This window comes from Bubalus bubalis, chromosome 5 (genome assembly GCF_019923935.1).
Source record: "Bubalus bubalis isolate 160015118507 breed Murrah chromosome 5, NDDB_SH_1, whole genome shotgun sequence".
NCBI lineage: Eukaryota > Metazoa > Chordata > Mammalia > Artiodactyla > Bovidae > Bubalus > Bubalus bubalis.
The window spans coordinates 82,733,740-82,760,302 of record NC_059161.1 but is presented as its reverse complement, the minus strand read 5'-3'; the positions used below and the strand labels follow the sequence as shown (position 1 = coordinate 82,760,302).

The following is a 26,563-nucleotide window of genomic DNA, read 5'->3' as shown; positions in this document are numbered from 1 at the left end:
CTTAATGCATTTGTGCTTTGATAGAGGACTTTATTTTTAAGTATATTCCTTTTTCCTACTTTTTGTAATGGGAAGAAAATAAATAGCTTTATTTACAAGTTTTTCCTGGTAATAAAAACTCAGATGCATGCACACACACACACGCGCGCACACATACAAATCAGAGGGCGTTTTTTGTTTTTCGGTTTTTGGTTTTTTTTGGCTGAAAAATCTTAAATTATAACTCCAAGTCAAAGGGTATGTGTCCTGACATGGCAAATTTTTTGGATCCCTTTTTTGTCTTTCCAAATAGTGAATAGCAGTTCTATAGGAAAGCCAAGATAGACAAGTGAGGTCACACAGAATGCACACACACACACATGTCACCATTGCTCTGAGCATCTTGTGTCAGAGTGAAAATGGGGTATCACTGATCAGGGGTCATTTCCAGGGGTGATGGCCTTCAACTTCTAAGAGGAGAGGTTGGTGTTGTGGGAGCTGTCTTCCTGTTTGGGGGTTCTAAAGCTAATATTTTGATGTTGTGCCATTCAAAGGCAGAACATAAGCCAAGTGCCAAAAAATTTCACAGAATCCATCCATACTTGTAGTCAGGTGGCTTCCCTTTAGAAAAACAACATTATTCAAAGTGAAAAATGAATTAATTAGAATGCCCTTATGACGCAAAATCTTCTTAAGTACTTTAGTGAGAAAGTTAATTAATCACTGCAGAATAAGACCCACAGGAGAGCATCCGTGCCTGTGCTCAGGACCCTCACATCTCCCTGCACACTCCTCTTCTTTATGCAACTGCTTTCTTGAGGCTGTTTTCTGTTTAAAAGTCTTAATGCATTTATGCTTTTTCTGATACCTTCCATTGTGTGTGTGGTTTTTTTTCATTAAAATGTATATTTCTGCAATAAAGACATGAGCGATCGTGGTGAGAAAAGAAAGGTGAGTACAGGATCACTTGGATTTATTTGCATTCAGTTTCAGACAAAAAGCTTTGTAGGCATTTGGAGGGATACTTTTCTATTTGGAAGAACAGTTAAATACTCAGCTTTAATTATTTACACGTTGTCTCTGAATTCTCAGTGGATGGTTTAAGGGACCATCCCATCGACTTTACCAAAGTAATGAGAACAGAATAGCTTCAAGCTACTGTTACTATTAGCCGTGCCAACCACCAACTGATTTTAATTAGATTTAACTTTTGCTCTTGATGTAACACAACTTGGCTGTGCTGCCACAGATGAACAAAGGACCATTAATCATTTCATTTCACAAAAGAGCAGTGTGGGCCTACACTGAAAGCGTTTAATAGAGAGGTTACATTTGTGCATGCTGAAATCATATTCAACTGAAGCCTAATTGAATCCTAGTCAGTGGTGGAGGAAAGTGATATCCCAGGGAGAACCCGTGCCTCACCAGAGCATTTTTCTCAACCTCAGCAGATTGGCCTTGAGGGTCAGATAAGTCTCTACTGTGGGCGGCCGTTCCTTGCTGCAGGTGGCAGTGTGGGGTGGTTACCAGCACCACTGGCTCCTGCCCAGTAGATTCCAGTAGCCCGGCCATTGGCATCACCCTTAATGGGACATTCAGAAATGTCTCTTGGCATTGACAAATGTCCTGGGGATATGGGACTAGCCACTCTCAGTTGAGAATCACTGCCCTGGAGAAATGTGCAGCTCGCAGCTTCTCTGCATTGTCTGCCCACTATGGTTCATTTAGCCCATGGTTAAATTGCCAAAATCCAGCTTCTGTGCACCAGTGTTACAGGGGAGGTAAAAAAGTTGGCTTAAAGCTCAACATTAAGAAAACTAAGATCATGGCATCCGGTCTCATCACTTCATGGCAAATAGATGGGAAAACAGTGGAAACAGTGGCTGACTTTATTTTTCTGGACTCCAAAATCACTGCAGATGGTGATTGCAGCCATGAAATTAAAAGACGTTTACTCCTTGGAAGGAAAGTTATGACCAACCTAGACAGCATATTGAAAAGCAGAGACATTACTTTGTCAACAAAGGTCCATCCAGTCAAGGCTATGGTTTTTCCAGTGGTCATGTATGGATGTGAGAGTTGGACTATAAAGAAAGCTGAGCACTGAAGAATTGATGCTTTTGAACTGTGGTGTTGGAGAAGACTCTTGAGAGTCCCTTGGACTTCAAGGAGATCCAACCAGTCCATCCTAAAGGACATCAGTCCTGAATATTCACTGGAAGAACTGATGCTGAAGCTGAAACTCCAATACTTTGGCCACCTGATGCTGAGAGCTGACTCATTTGAATAGACCCTGATGCTGGGAAGGATTAAGGGCAGGAGGAGAAGGGGACGACAGAGGATGAGATGGTTGGGTGGCATCACCAACTCAATGGCCATGGGTTTGGGTGGACTCCAGGGAGTGGTGATGGACAGGGAGGCCTGGCGTGCTGTGGTTCATGGGGTCGCAAAGAGTCGGATATGATTGAGCGACTGGACTGAACTGAACTGTGCACCAGTGCCATATTAAATCTCAAAAACAGTTTGGGGTAACGTGGAAAGAAATAGCTTTATTGCTTTGCCAGGCAAAGGGGGCCACAGTGGGCTAATGCCCCCAAGACTGTGTGTTCCATCCTGGGAAGTGGGCAGTGAAGAGCCTTATAGTGTTTAAGGAGCAGGGCATGATCAGCTTGTGGACATTCTTCCAGTTGGTTGAGATGGTGATGACGAGTCAGCATCATCAACCTTCTGGTTCCAACTGGTTTGGGGTCTATGTGCTTGTGGGTAGCATAGTTAACTTCTTCGACCTGGGAGGTGCAAATATCTGCAAAACAACTCAAAGGATGTTATCTATAGTCTCCAAGGAGGAACTAAAGGTCCTTTACTTTGTTTAATGGCTAATGCATTATCATTTTTTCTTGCTTGTTTTCCTTTCTGCATTTTCTCACTTCTCAGATTAAATTTATTCTTTGACTAAAGTACTCCTACAGAGAAAAGGCAGGCAGATTTAAAGGAGAGAAATGGAGAAACAGACATAGAGAATAGACTTATGGACATGAGGAGAGGGTGCTGCTGCTGCTGCTAAGTCGCTTCAGTCGTGTCGAACTCTGTGCGACCCCATAGAGGGCAGCCTACCAGGTTCCCCCGTCCCTGGGATTCTCCAGGCAAGAACACTGGAGTGGGTTGCCATTTCCTTCTCCAATGCATGAAAGTGAAAGGTGAAAGTGAAGTCGCTCAGTCGTGTCCGACCCTCAGCCATCCCATGGACTGCAGCCTTCCAGGCTCCTCCATCCATGGGATTTTCCAGGCAAGAGTACTGGAGTGGGGTGCCATTGCCTTCTCCAGAGGAGAGGGTGAGATGTATGGAAAGAGTAACATGGAAACTTACATTACCATATGTAAAATAGATAGCTAATGGGAATTTGCTATATGGCTAAGGAGGAAGCTCAAAGAGAGGCTCTGTATCAACCTAGAGAGGTGGAGTGGGGCGGGAGATGGGAGGGAGGTTCAAAAGGGAGGGGATATATGTATATCTATGGCTGATTCATGTTGAGATTGACAGAAAACAACAAAATTTTGTAAAGCAAATTATCCTTCAATAAAAAAATCAATTTAAAAAAAGCAGGCAGAGGACAGGACATGGGTGGGGTCTATTCTGGAAAGGCCTCGTGGGACCCTGCTTGGTTACAGTTGCATCCAGGCTGGGGCTTCCCAGGTGGTGCTAGTGATGAAGAACCCACCTGCCAGCGCAGGAGACACATAGAGGCGAGGGTTCGATTCTTGGGTCAGGAAGATCCCCTGGAGGAGGACATGGCAACCCAGTCTAGTATTCTTGCCTGGGGAATCCCGTGAACAGAGGAGCCTGGTGGGCTATAGTCCATGGGGTCACAAAGAGGCAGGCACAACTAACTCTTAGCTCGCACTCTTTTAAAGATTCATTGTAAGAAGGTGAGATGGCTGCACTTTTTCAATGCAGCAGCAGCCAACAGGCAGTAGGCTTTCCTTATTTATTTGTTTATTGTCAATCTTTCCCACCGGAAAGTGAACTCCACCACAAAAGCAGGGATTTTTGTCGCTTTTGTTCACTGCTGTAACCCCAGTGCGTGGCACAGCGCATGGTCCAAAGCAGGTGACAAATACGTGTTGAATGCCCCCAAACCAAAGAAACGGTGAGGATCTACCTGGAGTCTGGGCTTCAGGCCAGTTGTCTCGTCCAGTCTTCCTCCACGCTTGAAGTGACGTTATCTCCTTCTTCACGTTTGGAAGGTCAAGATGGTTTTCTTCTTCCTTCTTCCAAGCTGCTTTTGTCTCCATGTAGGTCAGTGATGCGGGAAAGGAATATTGCTGGGACCACTTTCATTGTTTCAGCCTCATCAAAAGTGGTTCCGCTCCAACTCTTCTCCTTTTCTTCCATTTTCACCAGCTTCCCTCTGATAAATTTGATCTAATTGCAGTGCTTATCTTTGAGCGCCTCCTTCAATAACCCCTCATTGGGGCTCTTTACTCCAAATGGGTCTTCCTCTATCACACAAACTTTTCTCCCCTAGATTTCAGTCCTTAGAAGAAGAGCCTCGGTATGATAACGCCTTCATTAACACATCCCTTAATAGAGCTGACTGCCTTTCCTTGATTGCATAATCAACGGCTAATGAAATTGTCTGGGTAACAAGAGCTATAGTGTATTACATCCTCTCTTGAGACGGAGTGGAGAGACAATTGTATCATCTGAGAAGAAGATTGATTGTTCACAGTTTGAATTTGATTGTCCTTAAGGGGAGCTAAACAAGAGATCATCTCCGGCTTCTCTAAGTGCGTTTTCTTCCCTTGGAAAGTTAGTGTTTTACTTTCCACACAAGCCAAGCATATAAATATCATGCTTTGTTGCAGGAGAATCAAAAGGAAGTGTCAGTTTTTTTTCCAGTCTCGTAAATGATGCTGTTTGAGAGGCACCTGGTTGACCTTGCACAGGCCTCTCTCTGTAGGTGGAGATCAAAGCTTTTCATTGCTCACCTTCAGAAACTCTCTTTTCACTGCAGGAGGGAACCCCCGAGGAAGGTTTGCCCTGGGCCTGGTGCAGAGCGAATGGAAGGTCTATGTGAAGAGACACCTGGATAGAGAAGAACAAGACATTTACTTCCTCAATATTACTGCCACCGATGGGCTCTTTGTCACTCAGGCCATGGTGGAAGTGACTGTCAGTGATGTGAATGACAATAGCCCTGTGTGTGATCAGGTGAGATCTGTGGCCATGTCAGATTGCTGCTTTTCACTCTGCTTCTCTAAAATTAAGTCAAAACCCATTTCATTTTTCTCCTTAAAACCTGGCTACATTCTGTTCCTTTCTCCTTAATTAGTGCAGTCCAATTTTATATAAGCATGTAAGAGGATGAAATACTATAAACATGGAAAGAGTATAGGTAGCACAATTAGTACCTAATTCTGCCCATTAAAAAATACAAACAAAAATATAAAATCAGGACTCTTAAAATAAAAAGCTTTTTAAGGAATCATAAAGAATATTGTGATTTTTTTCATATCTAAACTACTGATTTCATAAAAGAAAAATGGGCCACTCAGAAGTATGGATTACTTTTGTTGTGTTAAGTTTATACAGCTGGCTGGCAGCAATGTTTGTAATGAAGCTGGGTCTCCAGGCTTCTCATGAAGTGTCATTTCCCCCATAGTTCAGAGCATGAGAGCCAATGCAAGGTGTCAATTATTGACTTTCTATTCTTTCTTACCAAAATTAAATCACCCTGCATTTACCTTTCCCTTACATATGGACTGCGAGACAATATTGGTGTTCTTTAGCTTAGAAAATTTTTGCAAATCTTACTAATGCCAGATGTTAAAGTTGAAGGGTCCCAAGGACTCCCTGGTGCCTGATCACTATCTGATACGATCATTATCTGATGCGCATCACAGTTCCTCAGGGGCAGGGATTTTTGTCTGTTTTCTTCTGCATTGTACCTCTAGCATCTCAATACATTGTACCCCTCACCCATAGTAGCAGCTCAATTAGCATTTGTTGAATGAATGAGCATGGGAGGGGCAGGGCAAGAGGTATTTTATGTTTCATCGGATGGTGTAAGATGATTCTACAGTAAAGGAAAAACGTAACTGAAGATAAATTATGAGAGTGCCTTTTTAAAGAAATCATTTATAAGGCTAATATGGCAATCGCCCCACACATACTAATGATTTTGCCTTTGCCCAGGTTGCATATACAGCATCACTTCCTGAAGACATTCCATCAAATAAAATCATCCTGAAGGTCAGTGCCAAGGATGCTGACATTGGACCCAATGGAGATATACGATACTCACTCTATGGACCTGGAAACAATGAATTTTTTCTAGATCCAGAAAGTGGTAAGGCAAAATTTATTCTCTGAAATGACATTGTTAATCCACAAGAGAAGTTAAATGTTCACATGGTCTTATCACTAGGGGGTAGTTGGTATCTAAGAGCCTTAATATGACACTCTGTTATCTTGGACTCTTAAGAAGTACTAGCGGCACATTGTGTCTGGAAGACACAAACCTCATTTGACTTGTAAATTTGCCCTGACTTTACCTACATGTAGTAGCACCAGGGAATCAGATGTGTCTGTCTGCTTCTCCTCTTTCTCATTTCCATGAGTTAAAGCAGCTGCCCTGTTAAGTGTATATATAGAATAATATCATAAATGCAGGTTTCCATGCAAACCAGCCAGCAGTGCACAGCAAGGAGAGTTTCACCTTGTTGAAACCCTTTTTGGGTTCCTATGCTTATTACCACACTTGTCTGGCTTTTATTCATCATTTCTGCTTAGTTGTGAGACCTCAGATTTGCTTCCATGTTAAGGTAAAGTTTATAAGGTGAAAGGTTATGTACACTGAAGGCAGATGCCCGCATTGAAGGCCAAAGCTTAAGGAAAAGACATTTTCTATGGAGGTAAATTATTACAGTGCTGTGTACTGGATTGGCCCATCCAGTGACAATTTTGAATTAAAGTGTAATGATTAAAAATTTTGCATATTTCCAGCATTGTATTGGTTGCAGTGAATAATTACTAACTACTGAGTTTCCAGAAGGTATTGGCTTCTCAATAACCTACTCCCATGTCAGCTATATATTACTGCGAAGGGCTTAGTTGCATAACAATATACTACTTGGATATAGAGGCCTGGCACTTTTTTTATTGAATAGCTAGCATTTATTAACTACTAGACCTAAAAACACTTTATGGAATATTTGTGATAGACTCTGACATGAACCCCTCAAAGCATCTCTGAGCAATACTGTAACCCAGTGGAGAAGACAGAGCAGTGAGTCAGTAATAATAATAACAGAAATTATAATAGTTATGAAAGACAGAATGACATGAGTGCCTGCTTGAGATATCAAAAGAGTTATATCTGAGCACAGAGGAAAAAGCAGCTAATGTTCTGGTGAGAGGGAAGAGGAAGCTTGTAAAGAAGAACCAACGTTTGAACTGAGCCAGGATTCTAGGGGCTAAAGCGGGTCACTGCCGGCCATGGGCGTGGCGTGGGCAGAGAGCACAGCACCTCTAGGAAATGCTGTGTACAGTACTGTCACTGGTCAGAGGAGCCACAGGCTGACTCGCCAGAAAAGTAGTGGGAAAAATAAGTTTAGGTCGGATCTTGGAGGGTCCTGAATGCCCAACTGAGAACTCCCTGGATGTTTTTGAGGAGGGGGAAATGATCCAGCCTGTATTTGAGAACTGCCTGCCTTCAGGAAGCTGTAGGAAGAACAGCTTTGTAAGTACTGATGACTTGCTCCCAGTGATATCTGCTAATTTTACTAAAAGTACATAATAATATTTCATGAGTCTGACTTTTCACCAAATGGCATTTATTCAGGTCTGTCATTGTGCTCATTGCCATTATCCATTGAAATTTAAGTAGCAATGAAATCCCCACAGGGACTGACACCCAGGACCAGTATAGCTATTCCAGTGATTAAAGTAATAATCCCTCCATGGTTATGAAATGCCCTTCCTGCATGTCTGCTCTGGGCTCCTCAGTTCTCCCGCACTGGGACCTCCCCGCAACAACTGCTGGCCCTCCACTCTCCCAGCAAGTGGGATTTGCCGGGCACAACAGGACTCCTTTGTAACCTTTCTGCTGGAGCCAGCCTATTTGGACTGTTTGTTTTCCTCTAGAAGACGGGGTTAAAAAAAGATTAAGTGTCTGGAAGCAGACAGACTAACCCTTCTGGGTCTAAAGACCATTGACCTGATTGACCATCAGAGAACTGAGCAGTTCTTGCGAGGTTTAAAGAGGTGTAGAGCTTCTCCGTCCTGCCAAAAGAAGGAATCCCTGACACAGGAGACTTCACAGTGGAATTAATTCCTTTGAAGGTCATGCTGTTGGTTTCTTGTTGCATCCAGAATCCCATAAATTTTTCCCTGATGCTTAAAAAATTTGAACTTGCTCTATTTTTCAAATTATGAAGCTCTTGAGCCAAATATCAGCAGTCCTTCCTACACTCGGGTTCTGTATGTAATTGATTCTCTGCTCTTTGAAGAAAGACAGTTTTGAGAAGCCAGGCCATTTATTTTCACAGGTGAGTTAAAAACTTTGGCTCCATTGGACCGGGAGAGGGTCCCTGCGTACAGCCTCGTTGCCAGAGCCACCGACGGGGGCGGCCGATTCTGCCAATCCGACGTCCGTCTGACCCTGGAGGACGTGAACGATAACCCCCCGGTGTTTTCCTCTGACCACTATAATGCCTGTGTCTATGAGAACACGGCCACCAAGGCTCTGTTGACCAGAGTTCAAGCAGTGGATCCGGATGTTGGTAAGTCAGCCGCCCAGATGGGGGGCCTCCCTGTCTGTGCGTTTCACACATTCAGGTGCTACCTGTCCTCTAGCTCCATCAGCCCACCTGGGCTCCTCCTTCCCGTCAGGACAAGTACAATTTCGGCTCTTTGGCTGATGTACTTCACACATGTGAAAGAAATCTGCAAGACATCTTCCTACCTTTTTGTAGGGTTTAGAGAAGCGATACTATAAATTCCTTTAACTTTTAACAAAGGGTTTTGAGTTTGTGGGGTTTTTTTTAACCTTTAGAATAAAAACTATAGCTTTCCTACTTACTCATTCCTCTTGAACATAGTTAACTGTTGTGTGGTGGGAAGAATTCGTTTCTATTTCTATAAAGAATTGCAACCCATGCTTTAGCTGAAATATGACAGTCTCGATTTATGGTGGCGCCCCATAGTGCAAAGACAATTACTAAATGTGCTGCCAGCCCAATGTGGATTTCTTCTAACTGCCATTTTCCAGAGTATTTTGGTCACATAAACTGACATTACTCGGAGGGGTGGGAGTGGCAGGGGGAAATAAGGAATTAGAATTGAAAGTTGCTAATAAAGTTTGTGTTCAGATCCACTTTACATAATGAGATGGTGAGTTAGAAAAGACTGGAGTTAATTGCTAGGTAGCCTTTCTGAGAATGCATAAGTTATTGAGGTGACTGCATGATGGAGTCTAAATACAAAAGGGCATACAGACAGCCTCTTGGCTGTGCATTTTAAGAGCTGTAAATCAGAGGACTGGGGAACGATGGGGTGTGTCTGTTATGATAAACAGGCCTTTATATAATTCAGTGTCTTATTGCTTAATTCTGAATTAAAAGAAAAATTATTGGACTAATGGAAAAGTAAATACATGATAATTAGTTGAAAACAAATGTAGAGCCCAGGGTCTCTGCATATTTCCCCTTAGAGAAATTAGTGACTATACTATGAATTATTGTTCTTACCTTATTAGCATAATTTTCGAGGCTGAGAACCAGCCCTTTAAAAATCTGCATATTGTAAAGCTTGGTAAAAAACATAATAAATAGGAAAAGACTTTTTTTTCAGCTGCACTATGCAGCTTATGGAATCTTAGTTCTCTGACAGGGATTGAACCCAGGCCCTTAGCAGTGAAAGTACAAAGTCCAAAACCCTGGACCACCAGGGAATTCTGGAAAAGACTCTTTTATTGACCTATAATCATGAATTATTTGCAAATACTCCTTTTTAAAGGAGGATTAGAAAACATTCCCTGGACTTTTGATAGCAAGCTTTTGGAAAAAAGAGGACAGAAATTGTACAGATGAATCATTAATAATTTAATTTTGAGAATGTATAATTGGGCCAGAGATGAAATTTTAAGATTGAAAATTTTTTTAATTAGAATTTCAATTTAAAAAATTGGAGTTTTTCTATTTACCTCCTTCCTAAAGGAATTGGGTGTGCTCTGTCTGCTAGAGAATGAACATGGAGAGAGTCTGATCAGTACGTTATGCTTCAGACAGGAGGTGGGAGGTTATCCACCGACAGATGTGATTGCGGTAGAGGGCAGGCAGCTAGCTTTGTGCTGCTCAATTCTGCCGAGTCAGCTGTCCCGGTTGGCAGTGGGGAAGAAGGGTTGACTGGACTCTGTGCATTAGCAGGGGCAGAGATGATGAAGCTTTCAAACACTAGACCCAGGATAACCTATCAGCACCTCTGTCTGCTCTTTGCACCAATCAGCAGAAGGCTTACATTCATGGCTTCAGACCAACACGGAGGTTATGAGTGCTATTCGTATTGTGTGTTCATCAGGCCATTGTATTCACTTCCAGAAAACTCTAGCATAGAATACCAGATTCTAGGTCATATTCTCAGTTTTTTTAGATCTCATTTAGCTTTAAAAATAAAAACTAAGACAGCTGGGGAGGAACAAATGAGCTCCTCTAAAAAGGCAAACTGAGCACCTGCTCTTTCTAGGCACCGTGCTCAGAAGGTGGGGGTGGAGGTCTTGCTCAGAGCCTGCAGGAAGAACCATAGTCAAACCCATATTCTCCAAAGTCCCAGGTATCAGTGACTGGGGGGTGCTTATGCCGTTTTCATCAGTGGCCTGATCCCCACTTCTCAGTCTGCTGTAAGTCAGCACAGAGGAGCCTGAGCCACACATTGAGATGAGCAGTTTGGGGTGGGCAGGGCTAGGTGAATCATCTGGAGGCCAAACCTAAACTCTGGCCTAAAGCTGAGTTTGTTCCTGAATCATTAAGACTGAATCCAACCCTACTGAATCCAGCCATCCAGTGTCTTTAGTCTGACTTATATAGAGTGTTCCAAACAATTTGGATTAATTGTCAATAAAAGTCAAGAGATATTTATTTGAATTTTCAATTTCTGGCATTTTCTAAAAAGAGCACTCAGAAGACTCAGCAATTCCAGGCACATAGTCACACCATGGTTGGAAGCTGCCATCAGCCAGTTCTCACCTTCCCAGCCATCTCACTTAGGTTTCTGCCTGACCTGCATAGGCCCCTTCTCTAAAGTGACAAGGAAATTCTGATGTTTAAGAACTTTTAACTTTGAAATAACCATAAGTTCACAGGAATTTGCCAAAAAAAAAAAAATGTACAGGAGGTGGCATGTACCTTTCACACAATCTTTTCTCCCAGTGATACCATCTTGCATAACTATAGTACACTTAGATTTTGACACAGGTGTCTGTCTGTGTGTGCATGTAGTTCTGTGCAGTTTTATCACCTGTGTAGCTTCATGTAACCACCACCCCATTCATCTACTCGCTACCCCTTCATAACGACACCCACCTTCTCCCCACACTTCCTTCCTAGTCTCTAATCCCTGGCAACCACTAATCTCCGTATCTATAATTTAGTTATTTCAAAATGTTATTTAAATGGAATCATGCAGCTTGTAACCTTTTCCAAATGTCCTTTTTCACTCAGCATCATTCCCTTGAGATCCATCCAAGTTGTCTAATTGGTTTTTGATCCTAGTGAAGAAGATTGTCTCCATTTGTATAAATGACAGAGCTGTTTGGTTCATGAAACTTCTTTTGTCAAGCATATTCCTTTACCTAAAGTTACCAACGATTTCATCAGTATTTGGCTACAGCATATACTAAGCCACTATAAATTGCAGAAAAAAGACAAAGATATATTAACCTGAAATCTGATTCCATTACTTCATAGATTCAAAATTCTTACAATCTCTTGCTAACCGTTCATATCCTGGTTTTCTAATTAGCATGTGTATATATATATATATATATATATATCATTATTTTTAGCCAAACAACTCTTTGCTATGCCAAATTCATTATTCATAATGAACCAATGCTAATGTTAGAGTAACTGCCTAGATCAGGAAAAAAAAATAAAAACAGGAAGACAAGACTACTTTAGCACCCATTTTATGAGTTCTAAGCAATAGCATGGCAACTATCTAGATTTTAGCATTAAATTCTTCATTTTCCTGTAAAATGGAAACATCCGCCACCCCATGAACTAATGACATGACTTTATGACCGCATATTTATAAAAATTTAATCCTTTCAGTAAACATTAGGAGACTTTTTGTTGCACCACCTCTTTGGGGTTCATATTTTGCTATTTAGTCTACCTCTTAAGGCAAGGTTAGGTGTCCAGGTTCTCAGTATTGAGGGTTTTTTAAACTAACAAAGGAAATATGCAGTGATAAAAATCAGAGCTAAAATCTGTGACCATTTTAGGCAAAGTGACATGAAAATCAAATGTAAACTTGCACTGGAAAAATGTGTCAGAGCCCATGATTTATTGAGAGGCCAATGTCCAGATGTTTGAGACTCAAGAGGACATATTTTTCCTCTTATGCATCAGGGACATAAAGCAAGGAAATGTTCTAATGAGCATGTTCACTTCTTTCCTGTAAAATATTTCCTACACAGTTCAGACCTCTTTTCAGGGATTTTGGAGAAACTTGGAAGCTTGTAGCACACATTAAAATTATTTTCCATTCAATATAGCTGATATTTAATGAGTAGGTACATAGCAGCTATTATAGAAGGAACTATATGAGAAATATGCAGTGACAGGCCCAGGGTCTATGCAGTAGTGAAGGGCATAAATCTGGAAGACACAAACCTGTCATAAAAGGAAGAACTTCCAGAATCCAGAATGAATGAGATTCAATAGGCAGAGGGAGGAAGGCCTTCAGGAAGACAGGAACCAGGAGGATAAATTTGCAAAGTTGGGAACGTGCTGTTTTTGTTGAGTCGCTCAGTTGTGTCTGACTCTTTGTGACTCCATGGACGGTAGCATTCCAGGCTCCCCTGTCTTCACAGTCTCCCTGAGTTTGCTTAAACTCATGTCCATTGAGTCTGTAATGCCAATAAACCATCTCATCCTCTGTTGCCCCTTCTCCTCCTGCCCTCAGTCTTTCCCAGCATCAGGGTCTTTTCCAATGAGTTGACTCTTTACATCAGGTGACCAAAGTATTGTAGTTTCAGCTTCAGCATCTGTTCTTCCAATGAGTATTCAGGGTGATTTCCTTTTGAATTGACTGGTTTGATCTCCTTGCTGTCCACAGGGCTCTTAAGAATTTTCTACAGCACCCCAATTCAAAACCATAAATTCTTCAGTGCTCAACCTTCTTTATGTCCAGCTCTCATAATCCATACATGACTACTGAAAAAATCTTTGTTTGACTATATGGGCCTTTGCCTATAAAGTGATGTCTCTGCTTTTTAGTATTAAAACAGTCTAGGTTTGTCATAACTTTTCTTCAAAGGAGCAAACATCTTTCATGGCTGCAGTCACCATTCACAATAATTTTGGAGCCCAAGAAAATAAAGTCTGTCAATGTTACATTGTTTCCCCTTCTATTTGCCAAGAAGGGATGAGACTGGATGCCATGATCTTAGTTTTTTGAATGTTGAGTTCTAAGGGAGCTTTTACATTCTCCTCTTTCACCTTCATCAATAAACTCTAGTTCCTCTTTGCTTTCTGCCATTAGGGTGGTTTCATCTATATATCTGAGGTTATTGATATATCTCCTGGCAATCTTGATTCTAGCTTGAGCTTCATCCAGCCTGACATTTCACATTATGTACTCTGCATATAACTTAAATAAGCAGGGTGACAATATACAGCTTTGATGTATTCCTTTCCCAATTTTGAACCAGTCCGTTGTTCCATGTCTGGTTCTAACTGTTGCTTCTTGTCCTGCATACAGGCTTCTCAGCGGGCAGGTAAGGTGGTCTGGTATTCCCATCTCTTTAGACCCAACTAAATAGTTGGGAGAGCATCACATGGTCCAGGACACAAAGCTGGACAGTGAGATGAGAGAAGGCATCTGGGCCCCATTGTGGGGGTTGACAAAAGCCAGGAATTGTGCTTAAACCAAAAGATGGTAAAGAACCACTGCACACATAGGAAAAAAGAAATTCATCAGGGTTTGGGAACTGCTGATCTGATGGAAGCCTCTAACGTGGATATGAAGAAAGCTTCTAGGAGATCATTGAGAAAGACCACAAAGACCAAAATTCAAGTGGTAGCTTGGGATTTAAAAGGAAGAAGCAGATGAGAGAGAGATTTTACATGTGAAATCTGCCAGTTTTGGCAACTGACTGGACTGAAGGCACAAGGGACAGGCCAAGCAAGAACTCAAGTTCAGGTACAAGATGGACAGAGATAGCCTAGGTGGCCTGAAGCAGGACCTCATGTAAAAAAGATAAAAAATTGGAGACACATCAGGAATTAAATTACAGTCCTTCAGGAGTGAAGATAAGTTTGCTAATCATGACAGAGTAGGAAGGCTTTGCCGTCAAGGGGCTTCCATTATGGGAAACAGAAAAACAGAAATGAACATTCAGAGAGACAAGCACAAATGAACATTCAAAGACAATGAGATCAATGTTATAACAGAGTCACTTCATCTGTAAAAGTAGGGATTTTTTAAGGATTAGTTAGACACATGTGAAATGCTAGCTCAGGTCTCTGTGGAGACATGAAAACGTGAGCAGTGAATTTTCAAGTGAGACAACTCAGAAAATATTCACAAAATGGTATTTGCATTCAAGTCAGGTTTTAAGGGTTGGGGCTTGATGTTGGGGCAAGAAGAGGGGAAAGATCTAGTAGCAAAAGAGGATTGTATTAACTAAGATAGCCTTGACTAGACTGAGGTAACTTTTCAAAAAATCTCAGTGGCTTAGTGCAGCCCAAGTTTAATTCTTGCTCCTGGGGGAGCAGGTCAGTGCAAGTCCATTCAGCAATGTGGAAGTCGGGTCCCTCCGTTGGGTCAATACCACCTTTGTGACTTTTGCTTCACAAGGTCACTGCAGCAAAAGAAGAGAGGGATGCAGAAGGCACGGCAGCTCTTTGCTGCCTCAGCCTAGGAGAGACTCGCGCCACTTTGTCACTGTCCATTGACTAGAACTAGTCAGATGATGCTGGCAGGTATAGGAGAGGCCACAGGGTATTTGGTGAGCACTCATGTCTCTGCTACAGTAATGAAAGCAGGAAAGAGAAACTGCCCCATCACATTTCAAAGAAGTGGGAAAAGATGGCATTCATCTTGTGGTTTGGGAGGGTTAGCCTCAGCAGCAAGGAGAGCCCACAACCACTTACTCCTCGACGTGAAAGGAAGGGGAGAAGCAGAAAGAAAAAAGACTGACTTTCAAAGGAAGAAAAAGAAACTAAGAGGGAGAGGCTGAGGAAAACCCAGTTGGGAGGTGCACATCTGCCTTCAGACATCTCCATGTGGTAAGAGAGTCTGTCAACTAAAGAGACTAACACGGCGGCAGCCAGGCTGGGCACTCTGAGGCGAGCACAGGGAGTTAGTTTGGAGTCACTGAAAAATGGGGAAGAAAAGTTCCTTCCCCCACTGAGGGCTCTGTAGGTACTGGGTTACAGAAGTGAGCAGACCCAACCAGTAGAGTGAATTTCATGAATAGAAAAGATAGAAGTTTTCTCTCAGAGCTTTCCAGAATGATGCCTTTCCCTCTAACATCAATAGATCCTCTTATTAGTAGAGAATAGGAAAGAAACAGAGAAAACGTATCTCTTGACAGAACTTTTCCATTTTTACCCAAGAGTTTGTTTTCCAGCAGCCCTCAGCGTCCTTAATTTTGCACTGCCATTCACTGTAGTGATGTAAGCTTGCAGTTCTTGTTGGAGATTCATTTTCTGCATATTTCATGAGGGAGACAGATGGCATCCTGACCCCACATGGGCTCTCATGGGGCAAAAGCTGGAATGAACTTGGTTTTCCAGAGCACAGATCTTGTCAGACAAAAAGGCTGGCCCAGTGTCTGAGAGCATCATTAGATCTGAGTATGTTGTGCTCCATGAAGGAGCAGGAACTTGTTTACCTGAGAGGAATGTTCACAAAAGTAACTGCTGAGAGCTATTAAAGGGAGGTCTTCCTCCCCAGGCCGCTTTAAATCTCTCCTGCCATCTCTCGCCTCTTCTGACATGTCCCCCACTTGTTAGAACCATGAGAAGACTCAGGAGGAACAGCTAAGAGATGAGTGGAGTGCACCTCGAAGCGCTGGGAGGCTGGCGGAGACGCACGTGAGTCCAGTGCTCCAGGCTGGCTGTCTCCTATGCTGTCACTAAGTCTGATGGAGGGTCGTGCATGCCACCCCGTCTGTCAGAGTCAGAAACATCTGTCTCCATTTGGAGCTCTCCCTTGCTGTCAGTGTGGTGGCTAAAGTTTCAGTCCCTGGGATGAAGTTAGATCAGTATTCCCTCATCACCATTCTGGTCTCATGGAGGTCCCCGTAATGGGGTTTGATTTGAAATCTTTCATCACCACCTTTTAGTCTCATGGAGGAAAACAAGTATTCACTCAGCATGTACTCTTGGAAGGGCTTAGCTTGCCTTTGCACTGGGCCCACCCCAAAAGCAAAAGAAAAATGTTACACCTGACCAAACAGGTAAACTCTGAAGCACCTCTTTTTCACCTGGCTGTGTGGGAGAGAAGGGCCAGGGTGTGGAGTCTGTGAAGGAGGTTAGGTGTGCCCATGAACCCCACAATGGAGCTGTGCAGGTGGACCATCGTTTTTCTGTTTTAGGACTTCCCAAGGAGAAGCTTGGGAAGCTTCTTGGTGACGACATCATACCCCAGACAAGCCAGCAACCCTTGACTCCTCTGGACCCTGCATATCCCCCCAGTGTCCTGAAGGGGCACATCTCATGACCAGAGGTCAAGAGGCCGTGTGGGCGGGGGGAAGCCTTGGGTGATTAGTACCCTGCACTATGCAGGCTGTGTGACCTTGGGCCAGTCACTGCTCTCCCTCAGACTGTTTGCTCTTCTATAATGTTAGGAGCACAGGAGGAATGCTTGCTTTGCCAACCCAGCCCTCTTTGCAGCTGGGTCTCCAGCAGCATCTCAAGATTTTCCTTTTGTGGAACTGCTCACATACCTCTTCTCTCCTACTGTTAAACCCTGCTAGGCAAAGCTGGGGTTTGGTAAGAATTTTAAATGGTAATAAACATAATGTGACTAATGACATTTGCTTTTTTGAGCTTCCATTACATTCCAGGCACTGTGCCAAGTACTGCAGATACATTATTTCCAGTTCTCACAGCAACTTCTGAAAGTGGCAGATATTTTTTGTTATTGTTCTAGTTAACATATGAATAAACTCTGAAGGGTTAACTTGTCATGAACGATAGACTAGTTAGTGGCACCAAAGGAGACTTGGTTAACAGATATCCAGCTAATAGTCAAGATGGTTTATGTTTTAGTCAAGAGCACTGCTCTCAAAAAGTGGTCCCCAGACTAATTTCATCAGGGAGCTTATTGGAAATGCAAACTCTGAATGAAAGACTCTAGACCAGTGGGCCTCAGCCTGCAGTGCGCACCAGTCAGCTAGAGGGCCTGTTACCCTGGGGATTACTAGCCCACCCCCAGCGTTTCTGATCGGGTCTGGGAGGAGGTTTGATCACCTGTGTGTCAGAGTAATTCCCAGGGCAAGTTAATGCTGCTGTTCCCAGGACCATACTTGCAGAGCCACTGGCTTAAGGATTCCTAAACATTTTATGCCACCAATACTTTGACAGTTTGGTGACACCTACAGATTGTTTCTCAGAATAATGCTTTACACTTCATAAAGTAAAATGCAAAAGGTCAGAAATGAAATGGTGCGTCCAGGTATTTTTTGGTCTTAGTGTGTAGTAAAATGAATGTCTGCTTTAGTAGATTAAATACGATCTAACATGGTAGATCTCATAATTTTTATATTTTGGAGTGGTGGTAAACAGGGATATGTGCCACAACTGTAAAACAACAGGAAAAGAGCAGTGGTTACCAGATCACAGGTGCTTCTCATCCTGTAGTGATTGCTGCTACTGCTGCTAAGTCGCTTCAGTCATGTCCGACTCTCTGCGACCCCACAGACGGCAGCCCACCAGGCTCCCCCGTCCCTGGGATTCTCCAGGCAAGAACACTGGAGTGGGTTGCCATTTCCTTCTCCAGTGCATGAAAGTGAAAAGTGTAAGGGAAGTTGCTCCGTCGTGTCCGACTCTTAGCGACCCCATGGACTGCAGCCTACCAGGCTCCTCCGTCCATGGGATTTGCCAGGCAAGAGTACTGGAGTGGGGTGCCATGATTGGTTGTCTACATTTACAATTGAATGTGATGCTAAGTCCAGTTAGAGGTTAATCAAAGTAAAGATGTAAATTATTCCCAGTGTTGTAGGCAGCTTCTAAGGATGACCCTCTATGACCCTCCACCTCTTGGTAGTCCCATGTCTCTCCTTGAAAGTTGAATGGATGAGTAATACTCCATTGTGTATATGTACCACAGCTTTCTTATCCATTCATCTGCTGATGGACATCTAGGTTAAATAATACATTTGAATCAGTTCTAATGAGGTGGATGAAACTGGAGCCTATTATACACAGTGAAGTAAGCCAGAAAGTAAAACACCAATACAGTATACTAACACATATGGAATTTAGAAAGATGGTAATGATAACCCTGTATGTGAGACAGCAAAAGAGACACAGATGTATAGAATATTCTTTTGGACTCTGTGGGAGAGGGAGAGGGATGATTGGGAGAATGGCATTGAAACATGTATAATATCATATAAGAAACAAATCGCCAGTCCAGGTTTGATGCAGGATACAGGATGCTTGGGGCTGGTGCACTGAGATGACCCAGAGGGATGGTACGGGGAGGGAGGAGGGAGGGGGGTTCACAATGGGGAACACGTGTACACCCGTGGCAGATTCTTGTTGATGTATGGCAAAACCAATACAATATTGTAAAGTAATTAGCCTCCAATTAAAATAAATAAATTTAAATTAAAAATAAATAAATAAAATAAATTTATATTAAAAAAAAAGAAAGTTGAATGGACTTAAACTGACTCCAGACTCACCTTTTGTTTTAATATTTTTAAAATCTTTTTAAATACATTTTTTTTTCTTTTAGCCAAGCCATTCAACATTTGGTTTCTTAGTTCCCCAGTTAGATATTGAGCCCACAACCCCTGCATTGGAAGCACAGAGGCTTAACCACTGGACCACCAGGAAAGTCTCCTGGCTCACTTGTGATGAATAGCATATGGTAGAAGTGATGGCTGGTATCCCTCCTGAGATCAGGTTACAGAAAGACTGTTCCTTCCCTCTTGGTCATGCTCTCTGTTTTAGTCTGCTCGGGCTGCCATAACAAAATACCACAGACTGAGTGGCTTACCAGCAGAATTCACCTTCTCGGTTCTGGAGGCTGGATGTCAGCTCAGGTGCCAGCACAGTCAGCTCCTGCCTGCAGGCGGCCGCCTTCTCACCAGGCGCTCACGTGACCTTTCCTTGGTGTGTGCAGGGAGGAAAAGAGCACTCTTTGTCCCCCTCCTCTTCTGGACCACCAATCTTCTTGGGTTAGGACTCTACCCTATGACTTCTTTAACCTTAATGCCTGAAGAGCCCTAGCTCTAAATACAGTCACATAGGGGGTTGACTCTTCAACATATGGATTTATGGGTGGGGGTGATACCAACTAGGATTCTTGGCTCTCCCTGGAGGAAGTTGACTAGAAGCCAAACAAGAAATTCAGGCAAAATTTTACTGGGGCTCCTTGTGCCGACTGCAAGAGGGAACAAAAACAAGCAATATCCTCCCTTGCTTGCTTCCCGAGGAGGGGTGAGCATCACTTCTCCTTCTATTGGGGTCCTCAACCCCCAGACTGAGGATGGGTACCAGTCTGTGGCCTGTTAGGAATGGGGTCACAGCACAAGGTGAGCAGCGGGTGAGCTGGCTGAAGCTTCATCTGTTGCTCCCCCTCACTCTCATTGCTAACATGACCCCATTTGAACTATCCCCCACCCCATCCATGGAAAATTGGCTTCCATGAAACCCATCCCTGGGGCCAAAATGGCTGGGGACTGGTGCATTACATGGAGTGAGGGAAGGGGTGTGTTCAGGGGTTGGGCCAGATGGGTGGCTTGCGTAGCTTGCCCACCCCTTTGTGGTGCTGAGTCCAGGGAGCAGGCACAGCACCCTCTTACACGCCTGCTCCCAGCTTCTCAGAAATGGCAATTGGGTTGCTCTTGTTTGGTTTGTTTGTTTTTTTGTCCTTGTGAATCTTTTTGGTCCAGAATTTGCCCCAATTACACATGCACACAGTTATTTTTAGTTGCATATAGTTTCTTTGTATTATTAACTCAAACAGAGGTGTGTCCAGGTACAAGCTTTGCAGCACTGCAGCCAGGAACCCCAGGTCCCGGGTCTATCTGAGAGGGACACAGTTCAGGGCAGAGCAGGCCCTCTAACTCTGGCTTGGATGGCTCCCCTGGGGAGAGAGCTAGGACATGGGAAGGCAGGTCTGCGAGGGGCCTACAGCTCAAGGGCCTGAGGCCTGCCAACAACTGCACGAGTGAACTCAAGAGAACGCGGCCTCCTCTGGGGCCTTCGGATGAAACCACAGCCCAGCCCAGCAGCTTGACTGAAGCCTCGTGAGAAGCCTTGAGCCACAGCCAGCCAGCTAAGCTATTCCTGCCCCATGCAAACCATAGGATACTAGATATTTATTGTTTATGCCGGTAAGTTCTGGGCTTGTTTGGCATGGAGCAATACAGAACTAACAGTCTAGTGCAAGTTCACAGGCCTTCTGAATTCTACCCACATACCCCTAAGGATTCTCCCATGGCCATTCTCTTCCAAGGGCTTTATGCTGAAGGAAGATGGGCCCCTGCACGTGGATTGGTGAGTCGGCACAGGGCCTTCCCTCCAGACGGAGCGGCTCAGCCAGACTGCGGGAGAGATGACGTAACAGCTGCTGGCTGCTCTTTGCGGCTGTTCTCAGGGATCCATGCCTCCCCCGTGGGTCACCTGGCCCAGTCCCCTTGTGAGTCACAGCCCCTGCAAATCTTCGGGTGCTATGCGTGGAAGGCTAGATCCAGTCAAACCCTTTTTTCTCTAAGAAGGAAGCTGGGGCTCAAAGATAAAGAGACTTACCCAAGATGACTTCTTTAGTGGCAAAGCTGGATCTAAAAGAAGGGTCCCCTGACAGCTCAGTACAAAGTGCTTTTCTATTCTCTAGTAATTTCTACCAGAAAATACTGGAGTTGTTTTGTTTTCTATTTTAATAGCTTTTAATACAATCATCAGTTTTTCTGAGAGAAGTGAGAATTGTATTTTTATTTAAAAAATTTTTATTGAAATATAGTTGATTTACAATGTTGTGTTAATTTCAGGTGTGCAGCAAAGTGGTTCAGTTATACATGTGTATTCAGTCATTCAATTGTGTCCAACTCTTTGTGACCCCATGGACTGTAGCCCACCAGGCTCCTCTGTCCATGGGATTCTCCAGGCAAGAATACTGGAGTGGGTTGCCATTTCCTTCTCCAGAGGATCTTCCCGACCCAGGGATCAAACCCATGTCTCCTTGCTGGCAGGTGGATTCTTTATCCCTGAGCCATCTGGGAAGCTTCTCAGTTATACATATATCCATATAAATATACATGTTCCTAAAGATGTTATGAGAAGGATTCAAGTCTAATGTCAACCTGCCTGCTCTTAGGTATTGTATATTCTATGTCTTTCCTTAACACCTTAGAAATTATTACCTCTAAGCTATACAAGTCAAGTGATTTAATATGTTTTTTTCCTTCCCCAAAGCTCTGTTATTTTCTGAAGTCTTAAATCTTTGAAGGCAGCTGACAGACTATTAAAATGTTTGTAAAAGCTAAATAATTGCCCCTAAAGACAGAGACATGAGCCATTCTCAGGAGCACTTTGTGGGCAAAAGCCTTAGTCTGTCGTACAGATATCAAAACAGATAATCTTAGCCTTGGTCCGCAGAGCCCCAAACCCTCATACCTGATGTCTTGCTACAGCTCTAACAGACCTTGACCTTGCTGCCAGCAGATGGAGAAAGTGGGGTTCAAAGAGGCATGGTGGACCCTCTCAAGCATCTGTGAGATGAGTAGTAGTCCTGAGTAAATGACTCCCGACCCGTAAATCGCTCCCTGACCTCTCTACCCACCAGCAGCGTCAGCGCATCTTCCGCAGGACATCCAGTGACATCGCAGGCTGGGACGCCCCATGGTCTCCGGGTCACGTGTCCTGGCACGTTGAAAGCTGACATCACACAGTAGCTTTGGGATGAGACCAGATTAAATATCCCAGTTCCAATCCTTGCTAACTCTCTAGCCTTAAACAAGTCTCCCCGCCTCTCTGAATTCCTCTTCCTCCCTGGAAAAATGAGCTATGAGCTCCTTGTGTTCTCTCCAGACCGTGAGCTCCAGAGGGGCTGATGTGCCAGCCTCTCCACCTCTGTGGCCCAGCAGGGGCCAGGCCCCAGCTGCCCAGGATGCGCTCAGTGCAGGTCTGCTGAGCTGCCCGGGTGGGAAGAAGTAAGACGTGCTTAGGCGCTTCCGTCCTGCCCGACTGTTCTGTGACCCCATGGACTATAGCCCGTCAGGCGCCTCTGTCATGGGATTTTCCAGGCAAGACTACTGGAGTGGGCTGCCATTTCCTTTCCCAGTGAGAGAACTATGACTTTCCAGCTAAATTCCCTAATGTCATGTCTAGAACACAGGTGGATTCCTTCCTCAGGGCTTCTCATACATATGGCCTGGGCTGCCTTGAATCTCAGAGGCTGGAAATTCCCCTCTCCAGTTCCATCGGAGACAATATCGGGTTGGTCAAAAAGCCCATTCAGGCTTTTCCATAAGATGTTATAGAAAAACCCCAACAAACATTTTGGCCAGTCACACAGGAGAACAGTGTGATGTGCCCAAGAAAATAGGATGCTTTCAGTTGATGAGGGCCTTAGGGACCACCCCGTCCCAAATCCAGGATCCAGCAGCAGAGATAAAATAATGCATAAAAGCAAGACAAACTGGCTCTCAGCTCTGGATCCATATCAGAATCCCCGTGTGAGCCTTTAAAAATAAACAGACAGGCAGGGCTGCATCTCCAGAGTCTGTTCGGGAAAGTCTGGGATGGGGCTAGGTGTGCATTTTTTTCTGGAGTTAACTAGGATGTCTTCCCTGGTTTAGGAGTCTTTGCATTGGACACATACAAGCTATTATTATTACTCTTTTTAACATCTCCCAAGCAGGGGGTCAAAACAGTCCTTATCAAATGAAACACCACATTCCTTTCAGAGAGGAGATCTTAGTGAAGTGTTCCAGCAGCAGGCACAGGTAGAGAATTCTGACTTCTAAGAATTGATCTCAGTGATTCATTCCTGCGAGCTCCCCCGTCCACACACTGCCTCATCCGTAGACACCACACGCCGGGGACTGGCTTCTGAGCTGTCTGGGTCAGCCCTGCTCCAACACGCAGCAGCACGAAAGACAGGACCAAGGGAGTACTAGAGTGTCAGGGGGAATTTTTACCTGCCTCTGAGTAATTTATGCAGAATCTGGGACCCCAGCTTTGGCTTGGCGCCTCTGCAGGATATACTGAAGCTCAGTGGGGTGTGCTTATCAGCTCTGCCTCAGGATATGCGGTACCATTTCAGCTTGTGAAGCCTCCTAGACAGCTGCAATTATGTTGTCCATCGTCTGTGAGGAGCTTTTGGAATAACTTCCCCTATATTACATAGTGCTTCCCGCCTGCACACTCACTCCAGTTCACTCCTTCCGATCTTCCTTCTTCTCTTTTTGCTGATATATCCATTAACTTGTGCCCAGATTTTTATTTACTCTAGCTATAATTATTAATAGCAGCCCTGGTAATTTCCTAGTGGCTCCAAAAACAAAAAGCTTCAAAACCTGCCATTCTAAACTTAGAATTTTGAAATACTGATCCCTAACCCTTCTCTGAGTGCTCTGCTTACTATTACATCTTTCTTAACTTCACATATGTTCACACACCCAAAATGCCCTTTGTTCTTGTCAATTTCCCACTTTGGTACTCCTTTCAACACCTGAATTTCTTTCATGGATCAATTCAATTGTTTCCTTCTCTGGGAAATTTTCCTTGGCCACCCCTCTCCAACAATCTACTATATGCATGTTTGTTTCTTTAGAAATAGGAGACATTTGAGGGTTGAGATGCTGTGATCCAGTCTGATTCATATCCCCATTGCCTACCTTACAGGAAAGTCCTGTGAATATTTATTGAATGGATAAATGGTCACAGTCAGTGACTCACTCAGGAAACAGTTTTAATAGTTCAGTTTAGAAGTTCTGTGCCCCAGCAGGGATGGACTTTTGAGTACTTGGTTGATGGGTTAATTTTATTTATTTATTGGCTATCCCAGTTAGCAAACTACCAAACCATAGATGCATAGATGCTTGAGTTTAGCCTAATGAGCTGCAGTTTTTGAGAGACCGTGGAAAGCAGACTCAGAATGAGGCCAGCTTTATCAGTGTGCAACTTCTGCAACTGTGCAGGGCCTCCTGCTTAGAAAGGCCCCATGTTGGTTTAATGCTCTGCTCTGGCTGCCTTGATGCCTTGAGATTATTTGCAATTGAAGTATAGTTGATTTACAATATCACGTTAGTTTCAGGTGTGTACAAAAAAGTGACTCAGAGATATATATAAAGATACTGACATGTGTATGTGTGTGTGTGTGTCTGAGTGTGTATGGGCTTCCCAGGTGGCTCAGTAGTAAAGAATCCACCTCCCAATGCAGGTGATGTGGTTTCAGTCCCTGGGTCAGGAAGATCTCCTGGAGTAGGAAACGGCAACCCACTCCAGTATTCTTGCCTGGGAAATCCCATGGACAGAGGAGCCTGGCAGGCTACAGTTCATACGTTCTGAAAGAGTTGGACACGGCTGAGCACACATGCATATATATAGAGAGAGACAAATAGATAGACATATGTATGTGTATATATACTCTTTTTCAGGTTCTTTTCCATTATTGGTTATTAGGAGGTACTGAACACAGTTTCCTGTGCTGTAAGAACAGTAGACCCTTGTTGTTCTCTATTCATATAGTGTGTGCATCTGTTAATCCCAAACTCCCTGTTCATCCTTCCCCCTCATTCTCCTTTTGATAACCATGTTTGTTTTCAATGTCTGTGAGCCTGTTTATGTTTCATAAATAAGTTCATTTGTTAGCATTTGTTAAACAAGGGTGCCTGCATTTTTATGTTCCAAGACCTCACATGGTGTGCCAGTCTTGCCCAGCAAAGCCAGTGCCAGCCCAAGTGACAAGTCCCCAAGAGGTTTATGGTACAGTCAGGATTTCCCTGATTCTGCATCTGGTGCTGCCTTCTGTCTTTTTTTTTTTTTTTTTGATTATTCAAAACGACAGTAAAAAGGGACTACTGACCCCCAGAGTTGGTATTTTGCCTGTGGGAATGTGCCAGGATTAGTTATCACCCAATGAAAAACTTTTAAAAGGCACTTAAAACAGACCTAATTAGAGAGTCTATTTAAAAGTCATTTCTGACTTCAGAAGTAATTGCAATTCCATGGACCTCCTCATGGCAACTTTCTGTTTTATTTCCTATCATCTGAAGGCATATTTTAAAGACAGAAAAGAATGGTCAGCTTGAGTTCCCTCACTGTGATGGAATTTTATTTGCCTCCCACAAATGAGAGAAGAATTTTAGGCAAGCAATTTTATTCAACTGCTTAATTAAGCGTAAAAAATGGTTTTAAAAATGTATCCCTTGAAATAACTTTATAATGAGAACCTTGACCAAAAAATCTTTTTTCTATAAAAGCTAAAGTGAGGAATGGAAATATCCAGGAAAAGAATCTTATAGAACAGATGGGCATCTTTTTCTACAATTATTTCACATAATGTGTATGTTGAGGGTTAAACAGGTTTGAAAATAATGTGAAAATGTGGCTACTCTCTAAGACTGATATTAAGAACTGTTTTCTATGTACATGAGTTTTATAGTAGTTCTTTTACTTATTGCAAGCATGGTCTGTGACCACTATGTAAAGTCTGGAAGGATACGCAGAAAGAAAAAATAAGTGAATTCTAATCACTGTTGCCACTTTGATAAAAGTCTCTTCTGCCCTTTCCTTTACACAAGTGCTCCTAAACTCAATACTGTTTTATAACTCACTCTTTTCAGTAGCTGAATGTATATAATTTATTCAACCAGTTTTTATTCTTGGAAAATTGAGTAGTTACCGGTTTTGTTTAGTTTTCACAAATGCAGATATCCATTTAGCAGCAACCTTGTATATATCTATGAGTATTTTATGTTCGTTTTTAGTATTAACTATCCCTGACTTCTCCACTCGGCACTTTTGTGAGGCCTTAGTTCTTTGGCACATGCATTTGTGGTGGACATGCAAGAACAGTATGCACACCGCCCCTGCCTTCGTCATGTTAGCAGGCTCATCATGTACTTGCTGTGGTCCCTTGGCTGCTTCCTCTGCAGTTCAGCATTCATTCTCT

The 26,563-nt window shown here is 43.3% G+C and overlaps 1 protein-coding gene across 1 annotated transcript in view; it reads left to right on the top strand.

Annotated features, from left to right (window-relative positions):
• FAT3 (FAT atypical cadherin 3) overlaps positions 1–26,563 on the top strand; it is a 688,930-nt gene that overhangs the window by 575,201 nt on the left and 87,166 nt on the right. The window contains exons 11-13 of the mRNA XM_044943370.2: positions 4,995–5,191; positions 6,176–6,329; positions 8,530–8,763. Of these exons, the coding sequence (XP_044799305.2) occupies positions 4,995–5,191; positions 6,176–6,329; positions 8,530–8,763 (585 nt within the window). The remainder of the gene's footprint in view (positions 1–4,994; positions 5,192–6,175; positions 6,330–8,529; positions 8,764–26,563) is intronic.